The sequence below is a fragment of the Dermacentor albipictus genome, chromosome 1, assembly GCF_038994185.2.
Source record: "Dermacentor albipictus isolate Rhodes 1998 colony chromosome 1, USDA_Dalb.pri_finalv2, whole genome shotgun sequence".
NCBI classification, from domain to species: domain Eukaryota; kingdom Metazoa; phylum Arthropoda; class Arachnida; order Ixodida; family Ixodidae; genus Dermacentor; species Dermacentor albipictus.
In genome coordinates, this window is record NC_091821.1 from 425,022,293 (window position 1) to 425,044,444 (window position 22,152).

The window sequence follows — 22,152 nt, forward strand, 5'->3', positions numbered from 1 at the left end:
GGTGAAAATTTTAGTTTCATTAAAACGAGGTTTTTAATACATGGGCATCTATTGGAACGTCAAGGGGAATCACAATTGCTTCGTTATATCCTGTTTTGTTATAACAAGGTTTTACTGTAGTCCGACTATCCATGCGTGGCGCAGTTATGCTACATCGGAGAAAAATGGACACTCTACAGCCTAGTGTGGCTGGCATGGGAATGGAATGTGTCCTTAGGCATGCCAGGGCCGCTGGAACAGGCTGCATCATGTGCTAGCTAGGCTGACTAGCAGTATACTGACCTGTACAGTTCGGGTTCACTGATGCGAGCATGTTGAGTTTGCACCTTCGACAAACAAGAAAGCGCTTGCCCGCTGCACACTTGTGCATTTGCGCTGCGACAGCAACCGATCCCTGTGCTGCTGTGGGTCACATTTAAAGCACAGGGTAAAATTAAAACAATCTCAACGTCTCCGGCATGATTCATCCAACTTCACCGGTTGCAGCCTGGCATGCTGGAAACGATAGACTTGTCGACCAATCAGACAACTACCACCATCTGTATTAAAGGATGATAAGTAGCCGAGGCTTGGCTGGGCCGGGGCTAGAGGGATCTACCCGGTCTACCCTCTACCCCGGCCGTAGGCTCAGTGCGCGTAAACTCAGCCAGACAAGCTCGACTCCAGCCGTGACAAAGTTTTGCTCATTTCGCCTTGTGGCACCAAATTCCTGCATGGCTTTTCCGGCGCGTCTACACCATGGCAGCCGTGTCGCCTCCTCCTTTGTGACAAATTCAGCACGCGCTTCCTATTGACAGTGTTTCTGGCACTGTGTCAGACAGGCTTTCATTCGTCAACTCTGATGTGTCCGACACGCAAAATGTCTCGAAGATGATTCACTACCTGAAATGATCGCTCAAGAATATTGCCCCTGAATACAACTTGCCCTTGGTTTTCATGATGATGAGCAAAACGAGAACAAGGTAAAAGCGGGAGCCAAGACAAGTGCACTTGTCTTTTTCAAGGCTTTGCCTTTCATGCATCATAGTGGCTTACGGTACTTCTAGTCATCCCGAGAAAGTGTTTGTCAAGCAGGCCTTGCATAGGTACTTGACTGTGCTGTTGAAATGTAGCTTGTGCTGCTTCATCAAATGCAGTTTACATGCTTTTGATGTGCTTTTGAAGTGTGGCCTGTGTCGCACTTGCCTGCTGTGTCATGGTACATGCCTGTGCTCTAAAAGTTGGGACAGGAAAGATGTCCGAAAGATAATCCAACAAAAAACGTCCGTAATATCTGAAACCGCTCACTTTTGAAACTTTCGCCACGATGTCTAACAGCTTTACTGCAAAGAGTGAGTGACAAACGTCCATGGTAAACAATAAATAAATTTTAAAAAAAATTGCAGTTTCGCCCGAAAGGCGAAGCAGCGATTGCGATAGCAAATTAAGCAAGATAAGTGCAGCACCAGCAGCGAGCGAATTGACCTTCATGTTGTCTCTTGCTTCAAAACGAACTAAATGTCGAAAGCACAGTGCATACGAAGCTACCGGCACTGGGCGCATTTTGTCCACATCGCAGATCACCTTCAAGGTAGGGCAGCCACGTTGTAAGCAGCCACTACTGGAGTAGAACGCCCCTTCTCTCTTGCCTCCCCCCCGTGCCTTGAGCGTGCGAAAGAAGATGGCGCGTTTCTGCCCCCACCTTCCTCCCTCGCGTTAGCGATATTGAGCCACGATTGTCAACTGACCTTTGCAAGTCAGTTGTCAGACCATGTTTACACAGCAAAAGTATGTTTTATACACCTGATTAAAAAAAAATTGCCGCTAACTTTGTCTGCTGTAGTTGATAGCCTGTTGCAGCACAGTCCGTTAAAAGCAAACTTCGTTGCATTAATAAAATGGGTAGAACAAACTGAGGCTGAAAAATGGTCCGTTATATCCGGAAGCCCGTTGTACACAGGTTCCTTGTAATGAGCGTAGAATGTATATGCTAAGCATTTATAGGCAATTGAGCCCAAGTGAAATTTCGTGGCAGTTGGCCTTTAATGACAAGCAATTAACTACATAATTTTCGCTACTCAGGGCTCACTAATATAAGTCGTATGTGCCCTCTTGCATTCTGTTTTTGGAATGCGAATTGTGCAGCTGGGAATCATACCCATGAGCTTTTGCTCGCGAGGAAACATGGCTGCTAGCATTTTATAGACGAAAATTACATTTATGATTTATGTATGGTGTTTTCATCCACAGATGTACAAGCATAATGTTCAAAGAGATACTAGGGCCATACTGGGAGTGATGCGAGACGTAGCAGCATGAAAAGGACAGTTGTCATCCACCCAACTGTAGCACAATACTACTAAAGTAACATATACGAGTTTCTTAGAAATAAAGCTTCACAGTTGAAGAAAAATCATCCCAGTTTGAGGAATGAACCCGGAACGAGCATATTTCTGGGGTATTCACTCTACCATACCAGGACGAATTTTTCAACTCTGAAGGCTTGTTTCTGAGAAACCCTTACGAGTTTCCTCTGCAGTTCATGCTACAGTCAGGTCGATGACAGTTTTTCTTTTTGAGGACCTTCCTGCACCTTGCAGGCTTCCACAGAACTGATGTGCCATTAGATACAGCAGCATTTCAAAATTTCCAGATTCCACAAACACGTGGGCCTTGAGCATCCCTTAGGCAGCTGATACATAAAGAGCAATTTAACCCTTTCAGGCGCTGTGTACACACTTGTGTACACCAAGATAGTGCCTCAACAGAAAAAGCACTGCTAAAAGTATATTGATTCCTCTCCTTAAATACATTTATTAAAAAAAAGTACGATACTCAAAATATGTCGCATACATCTTGAAACACTTATGATCAGAATTGTGCTGCAATTTTGGATAACATGTACAATATGTTCTAGAAAAATAAGTGCGAAAGTAGAAGGTTGGGTGTTTTTACTCGGTGTTAGTATGTTGTATGTAGCAGGTTCCCTTCAGGCATGTCAAACACCCAGCATAATTTTCAAGTGGCTGGATAAGTGCTTTTCAAGCTTTTCAAAACACAAAATAGTTATGCCCTCATATTTGATGTTCCCGCAGCGAGTTCTCGCACGGAGTCCTGTAAACTTGACAAAACTCACTAAACAATTGAAAGTTCCTAACCTTTTCTGCAGTTGTACACTTTCTATAATTCTGAAGATGTAAAAAATGTGGTGAAAGTAGGTTTTCAATCCACAGGATAAAGTGGCGTATGAAAGGGCTAAGTTTCTCATTATTATTATTATTATTATTATTATTATTATTATTATTATTATTATTATTTTAGCTACAAAACTAAATGAAAAGAACTTGCGACGGTAGTGGGAAGAGCTCTACCGTGAAACGATGACTCGCTTTCTTCTATGACAGTTGATAGCCGACCCCGTTCTTCAAACACCTCCGGACTTTCCACAGCTTTGCTAGCTGGCAAAGCATTGAAGAAGGGCAGAGGGAGCTGCGGGGCTCCAGGTGGGTTATCTATCCTCCTTGGAGCAGCCCATGTCTCCCGACGCTGCTTCCGGCACTGAAAGGAGCAAACGGCACCATACATTTAGCACATGCAAAACATCAAAAAGGAATGGTGTAAAAAATAAGACGATACGGAGATACAACACAGAAGGAAAGAGCACTCCTTTTCTTCTCGTTAGCCACATTCTCATGTGCCTTTTTTATATGTATAGTTTCATATCTTTTGTACCATAATAAGTATGAACCAACTAGTCCAGCAGCAAGTAGTAAGAAAGGAAAATGCATACGAAATCTATACATGCAGAGCGAAATAGGAAAGGCAATGAGAACAAAAAAAAGAAGAGCAAGTGTGTTATCACAGGAAAGTTTTGGCGATGCTCTGCCCAGATGTCTAACATCACTGACGGCCCATGAATTTTCAATGATACTAAACATGCAACATGCACCGTTGTGATGCCGTCGCAGTTGCCCTATCATCGCCATTCTAACTTTGTTACCCGACTCTCATGCCGTACCCGTCACGACATCGTCACACAGTCGTCATCGTACCGTTGTTGCCATGCCATCGTCGTCATGTTGTAGTTTTACCCTCATCATTGCTTCAGTAACGTCATCCCATTGTCATCATGCTGTCATTGTCACACCGCCTTTCTTGTTCCATTGATGTCACTCTTTCATCATTCTGTCATAATAGGCTATGGTCATTCAATCGTGATTAGGCCGCTATGGTCATGCCACCGTCGTCATTGCGTCGTCATCAGACAGTGGCTATCATGCATCGTCGTGGTCATGGTCGTGGAGTTGTCATAGCCCAAGCTTTGTCACCTGCCTCTCGTCATGCAATCGTCGTCATCCCACTGTCCTCATACCATTGTCATGCCGTCATCGTCATAGAGTCGTCGCCATGCACTCATCATACCGTCGACGTGATGTCACAGTCGTTACACTGTTATCATACGAGCTTTGTCATCCATTTGTCGTCATACAATTGTCATCGTCATACTGTCATCATAACATCGTTATTGTTAAGAATCATCACCTCATTTTCGCCATGCCATCATAATTGTGCTGCCTGTCATTTGTGGGGGTCTGATTCGTGCTCTTGGGACAAAAGAACGACATCAGAGTCGTGCAAACAATCACAAGGGCATTTATTAAACCTTTCATACACCAATGCCGCACCCAATGCCAAGTTGCTATCCACAAAACATGCCAATGGGCATGCAACAAACCGAGGAAGTCTGACTAACCACGACCGAATAGCGAGCGAATATCTTTGCCCCATGCTACATACAACGCCCGAGTGTTTGCGTGTACGGTCATGTGAACGGTGCCACTTTCGAACGAGGCCTTGGGAGACGGTCTCAAGGAAGCATGGATTGGCGCACAGGCAGAACGTCCACACCGCTTGCGGACCCCCGAGCCAAAGAGGGATAGCCACCCTTTTGCGCACAAGTAACCCCATTGTTAGGTGGCGGTAGCTGCACAACAATCACGCCATCTCTCGTACAGTCAAATCTCGATACAGTCGAACCCGGCTATATCGAACTCGCAAAAAAACGCCTGTCAGTTTGATATAGAGCATAATTCCGATATAAGCCGGCTAAATAATTGGATGTCATAAAAGCACATACCATTTATAAAATCACTTTATCGGTGAAACTAGCTTGGTTTCGCACAAAGTGGTCCTGCATTTTTTTCTGCTTGGGCAATTTCGGTGCCGGCGACGCACGCACTTTATCACATCGTCTAAAGTGTCGGAGCAGCTGAAACTGCAACCTTCCACATTCGCGCACAAGCCCCAACTAGTGCGAGCGCACCAATCACTTCAGAGGATGCGGGCCAAGGACCGTCGTTGCTTTCCTCATTGTGCCCACTTTCACTTGTGCTCGGTACGATGTCAGCAATGTAGTCTTTGTTTTCGGGCTCTCCTGTGGTCGCGACACCATCATTTGCGCTCACAAACTCGTCCGCCGTTGATTCGTCAACAGCTTCTGGAAATTCTGACAGCTCGCTCTGAACTTCAGCAACATAGGCAACGGCTTCGTTGCATTCATCAGAATTTACTCATCACCGAGCATGCGAAAGTCGGTACGGCTGAAGCAATTTCGGATGAACCACGTGTACACGGCCGTGCATACGCGTCGGGCGCCACGGGCACCGGGTCGTGAGTTTGGCCGCTTTAGCCGTAATCTCACTCTTCAAGATCGTGCTGACAGTGCTACTCGGAATCTTGTTTGCTGCGGGGACATCCTACTTCTCACCGCGTTCGATCCTATTTAAGATTTTGAGCTTCACGACGAAAGGCGAATTTAGCCGCTTCACCACGGCAACACTGCGGGAGAAGGCCTACAAGGCGCACACACAATGAACCAGAAAAGCAGCAGCGAGACAACTCGCACTTCTGCCATTTTGCATGACGAGGGCATAAAAGCCTCTGATTGGCTGTCTAAGCAAGCGCTGCAGGCGGACCAGGATCATTTTTTGCAGGGGGGTGTCGACGGCTCGTCTGAGGCAGGGCGGTCACGGTAGGGAGACCGGTTGGATGGAGCCGCGCAGCCGGGTTTTCCCGCCACCGCGAGGGAAAGCCAACTTCTGGGGGCACTTCCTGCCGCTTGACGTTTGATATATAGGGAGTCGCTGCTTTTTTTGTTCGATGCAAGTGTAATTTTTGATATATATACTCCTTGTAACTATACTGTGTCCAGAAATTGTTCGATATATAGAATAATTCGATGTAAACGGGTTCGATATGGTCTGGTTCGACTGTATAACGAATCACACAGGACCACCGAAAATCGTTCGTCATTTTGAAATATTGTTGTAATGAAAAACTTGCAGTTATAAGCCAGTGCACAAACCTAGGAATGAAAATGATGTACCTTGGCAGTAGACGCATGTGCAGACAAGCATGCTCTCAAATAAAAATGTTTCACTCACTTCAACGCTGCTTTATCTTAAGAAATGAGTGATTTTTTTGTGACGCAGGCAGTGTGTATGACCAATTAGGAATGCGTCTACATCTTCCACTTTGCGCAATACCTCATCGGGTGCGTCATTGCACCGAGCGATGAATGTGCGGACTTTGTTCATGTGCACTTAAACATCGATGTTTGACACAATCTCATCTTCTGAGTTCAGTGACCCACAGTCGTCTTCCTTCGGGTCGTCATCGTCACTGGAGATGTCGCGAATGCAGTTAATCTTTTCTGTTGTCAGGTCCGCTGTGTTAGTACTGCGCTGTCACTCCATGTAGTCATCGAAGGAAGAGACGGCAGGCAGCAGTCCCACAACCTCGGTCCACAGCTTTCCTGGATTGTTGTCGGTGACCTCCAGCGTATCTTCAAGCTGCACAGGCGCCTTGACAAGCCTTGCTTTTCGCCCGCAGTTGCTAATGGTGGATGCCTTCAAGTTCCACCAAGCTCCTTGAGCATTTCCGCTGCCTGACGCATATTGATTTCAGTCGGCTGCTTTAAGGAGAGGTTGATAATCAACCGCTGCACAAGGCTTTTCTGCTTTCACACTCTTTATAATGCCCTGGTGTAGGGGTTACAGCAAGGACATGTTGTTTGGCGGCAGAAACTCCAAGCAAACATGCATCTAAGCGAACATTCACAATGAGAGCAGAGCAGTTGCCGGCAACCAGTAGAATTCTTTGGTCATCCCTCCTCATTTGGTCATCGAGTTTGATGAGCCACTTGGAAAAGAGTTCTCTGGTCATCCAGGCTCATTTGTTGGTGCAGTAGTCGTATGGTAACGACATGATGTTTTTCATGCAGGGAGGCTTTGCACACTTGCTGATGACGAGCGATTTAATTTTCTTCGTGCCTCTTGCATTGCAGCAGAGCAGGACTGTCATGCGAAGATGCGACTTCTTCCCCCCTCTGCACTGCTGCCCTTTGAAGTGCATCGTCCAGTCTGGCAGGAGCTAATAAAAACGTGTGGCCTTATCTGCATTGCATATATCGTCTTCAGAGTATGATTCAGCCACCTCTAGAAAACTATCATTGTGCTAGGAATCTGCACCTTCTCTGTCAGCAGCCCCTTTCTCGCATGAGACTACCTGCCAAGTTATTTCATTCTTTTTGTGGAAACGAAAAAGCCAACCCGCACTGGCGTCGGACTCTGTTATTTCAAGTGCATCGGCAAATTTGCGGGGTTTTTCTTGGGGCATTGGGCCAGACACGGGAATGTTTTACAACCTGGCATCTTTGAACCACATGAGAACAGCTTGGTCCACATTTTGAAAGTTTCCAAGTCGCAGCCGTTTCCTCGTAGTGGAAAATGAACTACCTGCATTGTTCCTAATTATTTTTTACTATTTATTCCCGACTTTATACATTTTGTACATTCAAGATCCGCAATAAAGTAATTTGACCACCTGGGAAAGTTTTTTTCAAAATAATTCGACCCTCAAAGGGTTAAGATTCTGCTCTAATGTATTAATAATAAAAAAAGTGATTGTGGCCTAATGATCAGGGCACCGGGTTGCTGTGCTGGGGGACGAGGTTTGAATCTCGCCAGGCAATACACTTTTCTTTCTTTAAGAGCAAGGTGGAATCTAATCATCATGAACCTGACCAGCGACTAGCCGATTGACCGATGTTTGACTGACCAACCAACCTAGGTGAAACCATGGATGGTAGGGAAAGAACGCTTCACATTAAAAAAAATAAAAAGAAACATACAATATACTTTCACAGAGTCCTTTGCACAAAGGTAACAGAACAAGGCAAAACAAGAAACGGCAAAATGTGAAGGAGCTTGCCTGTGGGAGGGTGGAGACAAGCAGCTTCTTTTCCAACGACCGAACCTGGTTCTTGAGCTCGTCAATCTGGCTGTTTTTCTCCTGCAGAGTCTTAGTCAGCGTACTTCCTTCCAAGTCCTACATGCATATTAAAGTAAAGCAGTGTTTTCCATATACAAGGATTAAATTTTGCAGAGAACAGCCTGGAGTATTCAGGCACTGCTCTGGCATCACTTGAATCTGTCGTACAAGAGCAAAGGGCAACCACAAAAGGCACTAGAGAAAATGTCTGCCCAGCATGACGAAGCTTAAAATAATAAATTCTGGGGTTTTACTTCCAAAAACACCCCCCATCATGAGGTTCTTTAACGTGCAACCAAATTAACGGCAATTATGATTTGCAAAAAAGCTGAATTTCCTAAAAGCGTGGGCACAGGCTCAAATGAGATGATTTGATCTGAAGTAGGTTCTGCAAACTACACAGTGATCTCCCTTTAATTATAAGTGCCATGCCAGAGCAGAAATTAGTTTGTCATGGAGCCTTTGTCCGGTAAACTTTTGTAGTAAACTGTACTGGCCAATTTGCACTTGAGTAGGGCCCAGGCCCAGCCCAAGCCCTGCCTACCAATTGAGCCAGCAGACAATACTGCTAGCTCAGCGTGGGGCTAGGCTCACACTGCATACACTGAAGAGGTACACAATGGTGTTATACAGTAGAACCTCGCTCATGTTTCATAAGAACTCTAGAGAAAACTTACAGACTGGGAAAACATACAAACCAAAGTGATTAAAAAATGTGACAGACTCAACTGTAGTTTACACTTCGGTGATGTGAACTGTTGCATGAATCAAAGCACGAGCTGCAGATGTGTGCCGAGCTGGTGGGGCCTGAGCAGCTAAAGACATGCTTTGTCGTCTTTGTGGCTTTGGCGAGCTTTACGTTTGCAATGCTCTATCTCGGCCTTGGTCAGCAGCTTCTTCGAGCGGGGCATTTTGGTGGGAAGTTCTGACATGCCCGCAACGCGCGAAATGTAGCGGCACAGGGCACCAACCAGCGTTGAGCTGGCAAGGGCCAAGCGACCCAAGACACACGTAGTTTTCCTACAGCAACGGGAAGACGAAACAAAATCGATCTGGTAGGCGGCACTGGAATACAATGCCTACAATGCTGCAAGAGCAAAACGCGACATTCACTTTGCACCACCTGTGGCCTATTAAAAGTGTGCAGTATGGATGCAACGGCACTGTGTCCCTCTGTGAAACAGATAGGCGAAGATACTTATCGAATAAGGTTGGCGGCGATGGCTCTGAATGCAGCGTGTGACATCCTGCAAGAGGTTTCCTGGTACCGGAATAGGAAACTGAGTGCGTGCCGGCATTTTTACGCGAGGCGGGCGGCGAGTATTACGGGGAAGCTGCTGCAGCGGGCTGGTATTGTTCTCTATCACGCACACATCGCACCTCTTCTTAATTACGTGGGATCTAGCAGCCGGAAAACGTATCATATAATCACAATTTGACGATGTACTGAACGTCGCTGTGGAAAGATAGCGTTTTCCAGTAGTGCATGAACTGGTAAAAAAAGATGTGCAATTGTACTGGGTGATTTTTTGTGTTTTCAACCGTGGATGTTGGCATTGCGAAATCGTACGTAACGGGATCATATCTATGAGGTTCTACTAAAATTTTTTTTAACGTAAGAATCTGCACAAGCTATCCAACACACGCACACCACCTATGATTTAGCTTTGTTACTTCCTTCACCTACATGTCAAAGCAGCACTGTACACTAGAAAAGAGGGCTGTCAACTGATGCTTTAACAAGTTTATGATCACAATAAGAAAGCCTTTCAGCTGGGAAGCTAGACATTTCAACAGAATCGCCAGTCTGGATGGGCTATTTAAAGAGTTAGTAATGACACTAATCAAAAGGTGGCGTTCATTAAACCTTATTTTAAGGACCAACTCTGTTCCTTCTACAGGGGTTAAATGACGAAAGGTGGTGGGTGCAGCTTTTTTAGGAAGTTCTTGATCCTCATAGGGGAAGAGGAGGGAAATATTTATCACTTGGGATGATAAAAATGGCCCAGTTGTGGGTTTAATAAATGCCTTTTGGTTGGATACCTTAACTCCTTAATAAATTGAGCTGAGAATGCAGGTCAGGACAAGCTTGGGCATTTGGTTAATTCAAGTCCCCATGCAATGCTGTTGTTTGGGGCACCATACTACACTCTTGTAAGTCTAAAACTTCCTGAACAGAACAATGCAAGAGAAAAAGTGATAACATACCCTCACTTTACCCTTGAGCTCTTCAATTTGCATGTGATAGCGGCGGATCTGAGCATCATTGGTCACAATCTCATTCACCTTGGGAGTGTTCTGTATCTTCTTTGCAGAGCTTGCAAACTGCAGAATGCAAAACACACATGGCTCAAGATAACCTGCAGGCACTAGTGTGTCAGTGAAGAAAATCTAAAGGCAGCACACACGGCATACCATGCCTCACTACATGACATGGCAAAAAATATATAGAGTATTCAAACTAGTCATTGGCAACCAGCACAGCGAAGACATTAGAAGGCGATTCAATCTCCACTCGACATCAATCAGAGAATGCCTTACTGAGCAAGCAGTGGATGACAATTGGGCGTATGAACTATACAAGTTATTGTGAAATCAAGCGCCCCACTCTGGCGGTGTCTCGGCAGTTCTTTACGCACACTGAGCATCTCTAACCTACTGGAGTCGAGCTGGCTCACTTGTTGTGTGCTACTGATTCTTTCATGAAGCTTCTATTCAGTTGGTGTCATGCCGAGGGCCAATAAAGGGTGGGCAATGGAGGCGCTTTCCTTCTATGGTGCTTATGCAACCTGTAGCTTTTGCTGCACTGTGCGAGGTTGGTGAGAGCATGCAGCAAAAGAAGAGAGTGCCTGTGGAATGGGGGGGGGGGGGGGGGGGTAGCGCAGGTAAAGAAGAAACGGAGGCCCCATATTCACTAATTAAATGCATGCAACTTTGCTATTACAGCAACATTTCAAAATTTTCAGGTGTATTGTCATTGTTGACTGGCAAGCAGCTGCCTTATAAATTCTTTATTTATTTATTTATTTACAAGTACTGCAGGCTTTATTCCGGCCCAAGCAGGAGTGGTTACATCAATGGTAATAAACAAGGCTAGAATAGAAAAATACAGAATAAAAAAATATTTTAAAATATAAAAAATATATACACAGGGATATCAGCCTCTGCAATTTGGAATTAACAATAAATACAAAGTAGGATTTTCAAGCTCATGGTGGTTTAGAGGCCCATTGAGTGTTATGCCTTTACTGAAAAGCACTAAAAAACAACCACTGGTAGTATAAACAACAAAGCAAGAAACAAAATGATCAATCAGAGGAAGCAAGCAAATAAAAACGTGCTAAAAATATGTGGCCACAGAGCACCTTCCACCCAGTGGGTAATAAATGAATGCACATAAAAGGTGTTCTGTGTACGTGTGTGTGTGCAACAGCATGTCCTGCAGGCACTGGCTACTTAAATATGTATCTGTATTGCACACCCTATAAGGAAAATGTTTCTCAAACAGAGGGTCATGACCCCCAAATGGGTCATAAGCCTTTTTCTGGTGCTCATGGATGGTCCCACTAGGTACGTGCACATTCTGCTTGCCGGAACAGAGATGAATTTTCAGCTTCGGTGCCCATGCTCTTTCAGTGCCATTTCCTTTACGAGTAATGCATAAGCCAATATATCACTACTAAAATGAAGTTTATCATGCAGATTAATATTAGTTTTGTTCACAAGATGGGGGGCAGAATGGCAAGACCAAATGGTGATCTGAACCTTCAGTCAGAAAGAAAATTTCATCGAACCTGGCCGTCCAACTGCATTCAGCTTTCTAACAGAAACTGTAGAGTTGGGGTTCAGCAAAATGGTCGTATCAAGAAAACAAATACATTCTTCTCATTAAAGCCGTGATCAAATCAACCCTGTTAAATAGTAACACATTTTTGGTAGCTTTCCGTGCCATAGTTAATGGGTTTTAAAGAAATGAAATTTTAAATGTATCGCATTTACTCAATTCTAATGCGCCCTCGATTCTAATGCACACCCGTTTTCCACGACAAAAAAAAAGAGAGAGAGAGAGAGAGAGAGAGAGAAAGAAGAAGAAGAACACCGCCCCCGATTGCAACGTGCACCCATTTTCTGTGACCTACAATAAGAAAAGTTCTTTATAGTACCGTGCACCTCCTTCTTTCATACAGAAATACAACTTTCTCTAATTTGGAGAAACAAAGATTTGCTTCCAATATACTAAAGTTGCAATATATAAAAAAAGTTGCCGTTTCACCCGAAAGGCGAAGCATCGATTGCGATGGCAAATTAGTGGACAGCTATACGAAAAGTAAGGATAGTTTTTTTACAGGCCGTATAAGCTTTTAAACATTCACTTAAATAAATTAGCAAGCATGGTGTCTCGTGCACACAAGCAAACATAAACACGTCTCGCCCAATGACTGCAGAAACTCTTTATCAGCGGTAGCAGGAGCGAGCGAATCATGGAGCGAATTATCTTTGTGCAGCTGCCATAGTAGTAGCCGCCGTAGTAGAATGCATCTCCTGTTTGCGCAAGTCCCGCTCGCAAGTTTTGGGAACTCCTAACGTCCGTTATGCAGCCAGATTTACGTCCATCTTCACACACTTGACCACTTTCCTTTTAATTACGGCATAGTGATGAAGTCGGCATGTCTCTGCAGTCGGCACTTCCATGCTGATAGCACAAATGCAGAAAATGGGAAGACAGATGGTGCAACACGTACTACAACAGGCTCGAAGCGCGCTGGAGGCGACGATTTTGAAATGCCAATGGCGATATGGCAATGCAGATTTAGGATCGTACTCGATTCTAACGCGCACGCAATTTTCGGACTCGTTCTTTTGCAAAATAAAGTGCGCATTAGATTCAAATAAATATGATATCAGGCATCATTAAAGAATGTAAATTTTCAGAAAGCTACTAAAGCTGGGGAGGGGTAGAAGGAGGGAGGGTCTCAGGAGGTTCACTACAATGCAATCCCGATATTTCGAAATCTCCATTCCAATTTCCGGATAATTCGAACTGCTCCGCTGGTCCCTGCAAAGTCCTATGTATATAAATATAGAAAAATTCCCGCAAGTTCAAACTCCAAAAACCATGCAACAGTTATTTCAAACAGGATCTCTCACTCCCACACACTGCTTTTTGGACAAAACGGAGCCAAAGGCGAGGGTTCAATGCATCGCCAGGTACCGTAAAGCAACAAGGAAAGATACGTGCGAATCCAAGACTCAACGGGAGCAAACAGAGCAGCACATATCCTCCTTTCCAATCCGGCTTAAAAGTATCAGTAAGGAGCCCCTAGCCAGTGCTCGATCACATCTTCTTCAACACTGGGCTTGCAAGAGTACAGCACGCATCAAGCCACCATCCTTCTCAACTCACCCTTGGATGCTTTCCCTCGCACCAGTCAAGCGGCAGTCGAGTGGCAGTCAAGGCATGATCTTATCAAACTCGGACTTTATAGGGTACCTAAGCTTATTCCGGCACATATCACATGCCGATGGAGGAAAGATGAGGCTTCTTCAGTGCGAGCCCAGTGACAGTTTTGGTTTTGCACATAGTACCGCTTTTACTATTGATCAGGTGCTATATTTAAAGAGTCCCTCCTTTGACGTAGTAGTTCTGCGGAAACCCGCAAGGTGGAGAGAAGCAATTAATAAAGGGAAAATCAGACATCCACCCGTTCGTAGCAATTGCTACAAAGGAAACCCAATAGTCCCTCCTTTGTTCGAACTCAGTTTTACTTCAATAAATTTCGAGTTGCCTTCGAGGTCGAGTTAACAAGATTCTACTGCACTGCTAAAAGGGGTCACATACTGCAAAACTTGGGAAACACTGTTTTAGGGTGGAATTCTGTTGCAGTCATAGTAATCATCAATGATTACTCGTGGTTAATTTCTAGCAAGAAGATTCTATTTTCCTGCCAAGAACACTATGCGTCACGGAGACGCAGGTGCACATGGTATGTTCACATGTGCCTTTTCATGCTGCTCTTACAACAAAAGATAGCTTTACTACCGCGACGATGACAGTGACAAAACGACATAATTATTGCTCCATAATCACCTGGAGAGTGCGAAGTGTCTGCTCCAAGCAGCATGGGTTGACTGTGCACACAATGGCAGTATGTGCATTGCCACCCAGCGAGTTCCTAAGAATGCGAGTCAGTTTGGAGTCCCTGAAGTTGATGTGACCCCTGGAAAGAACACGGGTGGATGTGTTAGGTACGCAGTGAAATTAAAGCCCCATAATATCAAGAAAACCATGTAGGTATATATTCACCATGATAGCAGCATGCAATCTTATCCTTTCTAATTTACATGCAGCTGCACCTGCATCTTATAATTCCGTCAAAAACTCTCACAACTTGTTTTTAGCAGTGTGTCACTTGCTTGCAAGCTAATCCCTGCTCCAAGATTACAAATGATAGAGCAATAGGCTGTCGAATAGAAGCTAGAACACAGCTAGGAAATAACAGCACAACATGCTCAATGAACAGAAACAATTATATAAGCAATGCATTGTCACTTCTGTTTGTAGTGAGTCCATCACACTTATTTCTTGTCATGAATTCATGCAGTTATCTAGCTTACAGTCCTAATCACAGCTCACCAACAGTAGTTCAGATTCCTATCCCTCTCAGTCTTGCAAGACAAATGATAGAGCTTGCAAATCTAAGCCTTTTACTTAATTTTCTTTTAAAGGGACACTAAAGGAAAGTATTCAGGGTGTCTACCAAATTGACATATCTAAATTCCCTGAGTTTTCTAGGTTTCCCTGAGTGATGCAGAACTATGTTTTATGTCAAGATGGGCTGAAAGCATACCACCCAATGCTGTTACTCTCTAGTAAGCATATGAAGAAAAAAAAATGGCTTAATCCAATTTGAATACTAAGGAATAGTGTTTATGTTATTCAAAAAGAGAATAGAAAGGAGGGGTTAGTAAAAAGCACAGCAAATAAAATGTCTTAAAAAAATTGCAAATCGAGTCTGACATTCTCAATTACGAATAAAAAGGAGACACATACAGAAGCAAATATTTTTGAATATTAGCTATTTCTATCAACTGATAGCAAACTCAGTGGTATGAGGCTTGAACTTTGTCACAATTGAGATTCTCTCTCAACAGCTCGTGAGTCAACCTCAACTGTACTGACATACTCGCAGCCCGTGCATGTCGCCTCAGTGTTGTGTTTCACTGCTTTAAAGAGTTTATTTTGGTTTGGATGAGGGGAGACACCTGCATCTTGGCATGCGCCAACACTTTTTTAATAATAATATTTGGGGTTTTACGTGCCAAAAGCACTTTCTGATTATGAGGCACGCCGTAGTGGAGGACTCCGGAAATTTTGACCACCTGGGGTTCTTTAACGTGCACCTAAATCTAAGCAAACGGGTGTTTTCGCATTTCGCCCCCATCGAAATGCGGCCGCCGTGGCCGGGATTCGATCCCGCGACCTCGTGCTCAGCAGCCCAACACCATAGCCACTGAGCAACCACGGCGGGTGCCAACACTTTTTTGAGCTCAAGCTCCTTCAAAATGGCGGCAGCACGCTTCCTTTCCCGTTCATTCCTCAATGCAAAGTCCATTCTGTTCTTGTCCTTCTTCCGTCACTTGTTCACCCCACGGACCATTTGAAGCATCTTTTTGATAAGTTGCCCTGTCCACGTCCGATTTGTCAAACTCCTTAGGGGCTGTGAAAACGTACGAAAAATCGGCCAGTTGGAAAAAATAAATGCCTGTCAATTACTGCCCTTAAGGGCTCAAACCGCCACATGCACATTCGAAAATGCTCCGAGGGTCTGTCGGTACACGTATTAGGCATATCGGTGCTCATACTCTGTCAGGAGATACCGGGTGCACGCGTGTGTAATTAAGGAATACATACTGTGTCCCGTGACAGTTGCCCCTTCCCACACTTGTTATGCTTCACAGCGTAACATTACTGTAATGAGGTGAAGCTGACTTTCGGAAACCGGCATTATGCAACGCGCCGTGCTTTCCGAACTTCCAAGCCAATCGCGAGGACCACAAAGGCAGAGTCGGTGCCATTGCTGACACCAGCGAATTCTTTATATGAAAACACAGGCACTCAATGGTAAGAAACTTAATAGCGACCGTCGAAGCAGCTAGGTCTGAGGTTGCCGCAATGGCGGCAACAGCTGCCAGCAGATCCGCGTGCGAGAGCACCGGTTCGAGGCAGCGAGGTAATCAAAACAGCAGCGGCGGTGGCTTTGATTAACGCCGTTTTGGACATGCGGTCACGGCAAAACGTCCGGAAAATCGGATGGCGAAGGGTCCTTGCGTCCAAAATTTCAGACGTTCCGATACATTGACTCAATGGGAAATGTGGTTGCCGCAAAGCCATCCAAATTATTGGGCATCCGGAAAGTCCGTCGTTGACTGTACACTGGCAACTCCTCCAGTCGACGACAGGGCGTGAAAGACTGTTCATTACGATTCCTGCCTGCTGTTCGAGCCAGCATTACCGCGACTTTCAACCCTTTCAATAAAATTACAGCTAATTTTCCTTGACAGAGACACAAATTCCCCGAGTTTTCCCCGAGTACTCAATATCCCTGAGAATTCCTGGTTTTCTCAGTTTTCCCGGTTGGTAGACACCCTGGTATTAAATTTGGAGGTCGTTCCCACCACTGTCAACCGGATGTAGGATTTGTCGGACGATCTCGCCGCTGCCACCATTTGTAGGATTTGGAGTCGGGCTTGTAGGACGATCAGAGGAACTTGGGGCGACAGGACTAGGCGAGCAGGATTTATTTGCAGTATGTACATTTTAAACATGGGATACATTTACACAGTCTATCGTGACTCCCAAATGGAGATCGCAAGACGAAGCATACAGCAAACGAGCACACAGCTCACAAGTACATTCCGAGCACAGAGCACGACGACAAGCACACCCTAGCAGCCGACAACAGCCGCTTATAACCACTCCGTTCGACATCATCGTAGAAAGTCCTCGTAGTCGCCTTTGAGAGAAGGGGGTAGGGGTTTTACAAACACACATGTCACACAGGTTTCGGTGCTCTCTCCGAGGGCCGACGACCTTTGCAGCGCAGTCGTCATGGTATCCATTGTCTGGCGTCCCCGTAGTCAGGTGACAACGCCCGACCCGAGCCAGCGCCTCTAAATTCGAGAGCTGCCTTTTTACTCTAGTCGCCACGTGTGTCGGCAGACTGTGACAAATACTGGTGCCCCCGTACTGCAAAGCACCCTTTTGCCAGGGAGGCTCCCCCTGCTGCAGAGAGACCATGATGACCCGGCAAATTAACCAACAATGCATGGGGCGCCAAACGTGGCCAGCCCTGCTGTCGTCAACGATCCTCCAAACGAGGTGCATGGTCAGTTAGCGTTGTCCTCGCTGGTTCTCTTCGGGGAAGATCGCAACGCTCGCAGCTGCAGCTGGCTGAGAAAACCTGCAGGTCCGCAACTCAGCAGGCCATTCGTAACAGTATTAAGTTAACGCGAACTGTTAAAATACCATTTCAGAAACCTCGCAACGATTGATTCATACCAAGAAAGGACTTCACTTAAGAGAAAATTATGCCTGAAGAGCCCACATAAAATTGAAAAACTATAGGCCCATTAGCTTACTCACAAGTATTATATAAAATATTTACCAAAATAATCTCCAATAGAATAAGGGCAACACTGGACTACTCAACCAAGGGAACAGGCTGGCTTCAGGAAGGGATACTCATTAATCAGGTTATAGAGAAATATGCAGAGTACAATAAGCCTCTCTATATGGCTTTCATAGATTACGAAAAGGCATTTGATTCAGTAGAGATACCAACAGTCATAGAGGCGTTACGTAATCAAGGAGTAAAGACCGGTTACATAAATACCTTGGAAAATATCTACAGAGGTTCCACAGCTACCTTAATTCTACACAAGAAAAGCAGGAAGATACCTATAAAGAAAGGGGTCAGACAGGGAGAGCCAATCTGTCCAACGCTATTCACTGCGTGCTTGGAAGAAGTATTCAAACTATTAAACTGGGAAGCTTTAGGAGTAAGGATCGAAGGCGAATATCTCAGCAACCTTCGGTTTGCCATGACATTGTTCTATTCAGCAACAATGCAGAGGAATTACAACAAATGGTTGAGGACCTTAACAGAGGTGTGAGAGTGGGATTGAATATTAATATGCAGAAGACAAAGATAATGAAGAATAGCCGGGCTAGGGAACAAGAGTTCAAGATTGCCTGCCAGCCTCTAGAGTCTATGAAGAAGTAAGTTTACCTGGGTCAAATAATCGCAGGGAACCCTGATCATGAGAAGGAAATTCATAGAATAAAAATGGGTTGTGCCGCATATGGCAGACATTCTCAGCTCCTGAATGGAACTGAAGTACTAAAGCGGCAAACAGACGACACAAGAAAAGACACGGACGAGCGCTTGTGTCGAGTATTCGTGTCTTGTGTGATCTGTTTGGCGCTTTAGTACTTCAGTAACATGCACCAACTAGCCCAACAAAAAGTTCTCCTGAATGGAAGCTTGCCATTATCATTGAAAAGGAACGTGTACAATTAGTGCATTTTACCAATGCTGACATATGGGGCAGAGACTTGGAGACTGACAAGGAAGCTTGAGAACAAGTTAAGGAGCGCGCAAAGAGCTATGGAACGAAAATTGCTAGGCATAGTGTTAAGAGACAGAAAGAGTGGTTTGAATCAGAGAGCAAATGGGTATAGACAATATTCTAAATGACGTCAAGAGAAAAAAATGGAGCTGGGCAGGTCATGTAATGCGCCTGTTAGATAACCATTGGACTATTAGGGTTACGGAATGGGTACAAAGAGAAGCGAACCGCAGTCAAGGATGGCAGAAGATTAGGTGGAGCGATGAAATTAGGAAACTCGCGGGCACTAGTTGGAATCAGTTGGTGCAGTACAGGGATAATTGGAGATCACAGGGAGAGGCCTTCGTCCTGCAGTGGACATAAAACAGGCTGATGATGATGATGATAAAATCGCCAGCTTCCGAGCGAGGGAGTGGTGACATTGCATATGTGATCCCCGCCTTTTACAGCCGTCTGTGAGTAAAATGGCACCTGAAAGGCAGTGCTAGGGTATTTTGTGTAAAACAACTGCGCGGTCATGGAGAAATCAAGCCAAAACAGAGAGTTGGATTCACCGCTGCAGCTGCTCTTGGTCAAGTGGTATAGACCGCTCGGGAATCCCACTACATTACATGGAAGTTGGAGTTCTTCACTACTTGCAGTTTGTGGCAATTTCGTGAGCTGACAAAACCAGCGCAGCACCACGCATAACGAAACTACTGAAACGCGAAGGCACGGGCAGCGCGGAGTCCATCGAAAATGAAACCTTTAGACCGACCGCATCGTTGTCAAGAGTAACGTCAATGAGTTCTTTTTTCTAAACATCGAATAGAACTGGTCAAGTAGCATTTTCATCCGTCTTATAATGCAATGCCATTATCTCTTAGGAGAGGTCGAGTACTGGTGACGGAAATAAAATGAGGAGTGCCTTCGTCATCGGGCTTGTACTTGAATGTCACAGGTGAGTCGCAAAACATATCCTACATTTGCCTCAATTTCTCTATTAATAAAACTGTGTTCACGATAATACTGATGCCCTTGGCTTCCTCGAGCATTCATCTAACGCTTCAGCTGGACTTACTATTTGCCCTTAGTATCCCTTTAAAAGATAACATAAGCAGTTGCTGACTTAGAATAGGAACAAAGGTGAAAATAAGTACAATTGAAGTAAAAGGTAGCCTTCACAAACAAGCAATTACTCTCATAATTGAACATGTTCTTTTTGGAGACAATGCACTGAATTCATTGGTAAGAAGTTAATTCTTGGAGTAACCCGAAACTCATTTTAAAAGGTAAGCTGAAGTAGAAGTTTACATGGGTGAATATTTTTCAGAAATTATTGTATTTAACATCCCAAAGCTGGACAGTGGGTTATGAGGGACGCCTTAGTGGAGGGTTGTGGATTATTCTCGACGACCTGAGGTTTTTCATCTCCAACGTGCGACTAAATCTAAATATATTAGCATTTTTGCATTCCATTCTTATCGGGATGTGGATGCGGGTATAGAGCACATAGCCTAGTGCTTAGCAAGGTTCATAATTTTTCTAAATTTGGAAAAACAGTCCCTAAAGATCACGACTGGTGCTTTCCTAGGTTATTGGTTGTGAACAACAAGGTTCCTCACACACATGTATCGCATGTTTCGACTTTAAAAAGTTCACTAACCGTGGTACCGAATTTTTTTTTCATTCATTCCAACCAAACTCCTGCTGTAACTAGGTTGTTAGAAGTGAAAACGCCTTCCGAAGCCCACCTCCTTGCAAAACTTATTGAATGACTGGAAACTAAGTGAAAGTTCCCTTTCAACTAGGGCTCTGTAACTGGCCTTTCCTGTTTTCATTGAACTTTATTCTTATTCACTAAAAAGCCATGTCATCACTGAAAAATAAAAGAACTGGAGTACGCTTTGTACTGGGAAAGATTATGTATACTACAGTAGGCAGTGAGTGACCGACAATAGTACCATTGAACCCACTTATAACTATATTTAAGTGCCAAGAAAATTCCATTGTTACAACCGATAACTGTTAAACCGGGTTGCACGAAAAAAGCGTAGGGGACAAACATTCAAACATTTTAATCAGACAGAAAGAAGTGCAGTCAAATCCAGCACTACTAGTTTTAACACTACTCAGATGTAACGATGAGCGGCTGCTGCACTGTGAACTTTTCTGTGTGTTCTATGGCAAAATAAACCGCTTACTACAATGTTCCCATTCCACATTTTAACTATAACAAGTAAATATGGCTACTGGGTGTCTGTGCCAAAAAGAAACACGAAATGCAGGGAAAAAAAAATGTGAGCTGCTTCATCACACCTGCCTTTGTGCCGTGCATGCTGCCATGCGTGCCTTTGTTACCGTGGTAACAAAGGCATGCTCTGTCTCTCTTCCACCCCTCCGACATTGGCAAAAGGGCGAATGGAGAGTAGACAGAAGACGAGTGCATGAGACAGGTGATGTGATGAACCAATAATGCGGCATGGGAGCAATGTAGTAAGTGGTTTATTTTACCATAGAACCCATACAAAAGTTGACGGTGCATCAGCTGCTCATTCTTACATCCGATATATTGTTAAAACTGGTATTAGAAGTGGGTTCAACCGTGGTGTCCTACTAAAGCCATGTCCGCATACTAAACAACATAATTGAGACCTTCCTGCAACCTCCAGATTTTTTAATAACAATGTTACCAATCAAATGTTAACCAATCGAATTCTGCACTTCCTTTGTGTGAAAGGTGTGTCTAAAATTGGTGTGTTAGAAAAAGTACAAAGAAAAAGTCATGCACTTATCCATAGCTGATATGAGACCTGCGTTGCATGCAACTCTTCTTAATGCGAAAATACTGTGTGTGTGAGCTGTGCAAACTTCACAAAATGGCGTGTGGCTGCGTATGCACAGGAAGTTGATCAGAGGGAGAGTTTCAGTATGCGCATGTAGCATTTCTTTCTAGTATAAAAGCCAATGCTGATTCTAAAATGTGTAGGCCCACGTGAAAAATTCCATCTAGCTTCTGCTCATGCAAGCAATTTTTGTGTGGACACCAGCCATGCTTGTACACAGCTCATGCACACAAAGTATTTTTGCATGCGAGTCAAAGGGCATGTGTTAAGATTAGGGCAGTCATATTTTTCTCTTTTTTTCATTATTAAAAGCAGGCCCGCATTTCAATACAATAAACGGAGCATTAGAATCCAGTGAGTGCACTATCGTTAATGCAATGAACTGCTG

At 44.4% G+C, this 22,152-nt stretch overlaps 1 protein-coding gene across 1 annotated transcript in view; it reads right to left on the reverse strand.

The window, feature by feature from the left end:
* The window catches only part of LOC135897277 (uncharacterized), a 119,135-nt gene that overhangs the window by 35,521 nt on the left and 61,462 nt on the right, over positions 1 to 22,152 (reverse strand). The window contains exons 10-13 of the mRNA XM_065425878.2: positions 14,399 to 14,528; positions 10,519 to 10,635; positions 8,251 to 8,367; positions 3,351 to 3,537 (exon numbers count right to left, since the gene is read on the reverse strand). Coding sequence (XP_065281950.1) covers positions 3,351 to 3,537; positions 8,251 to 8,367; positions 10,519 to 10,635; positions 14,399 to 14,528 — 551 coding nt within the window. The remainder of the gene's footprint in view (positions 1 to 3,350; positions 3,538 to 8,250; positions 8,368 to 10,518; positions 10,636 to 14,398; positions 14,529 to 22,152) is intronic.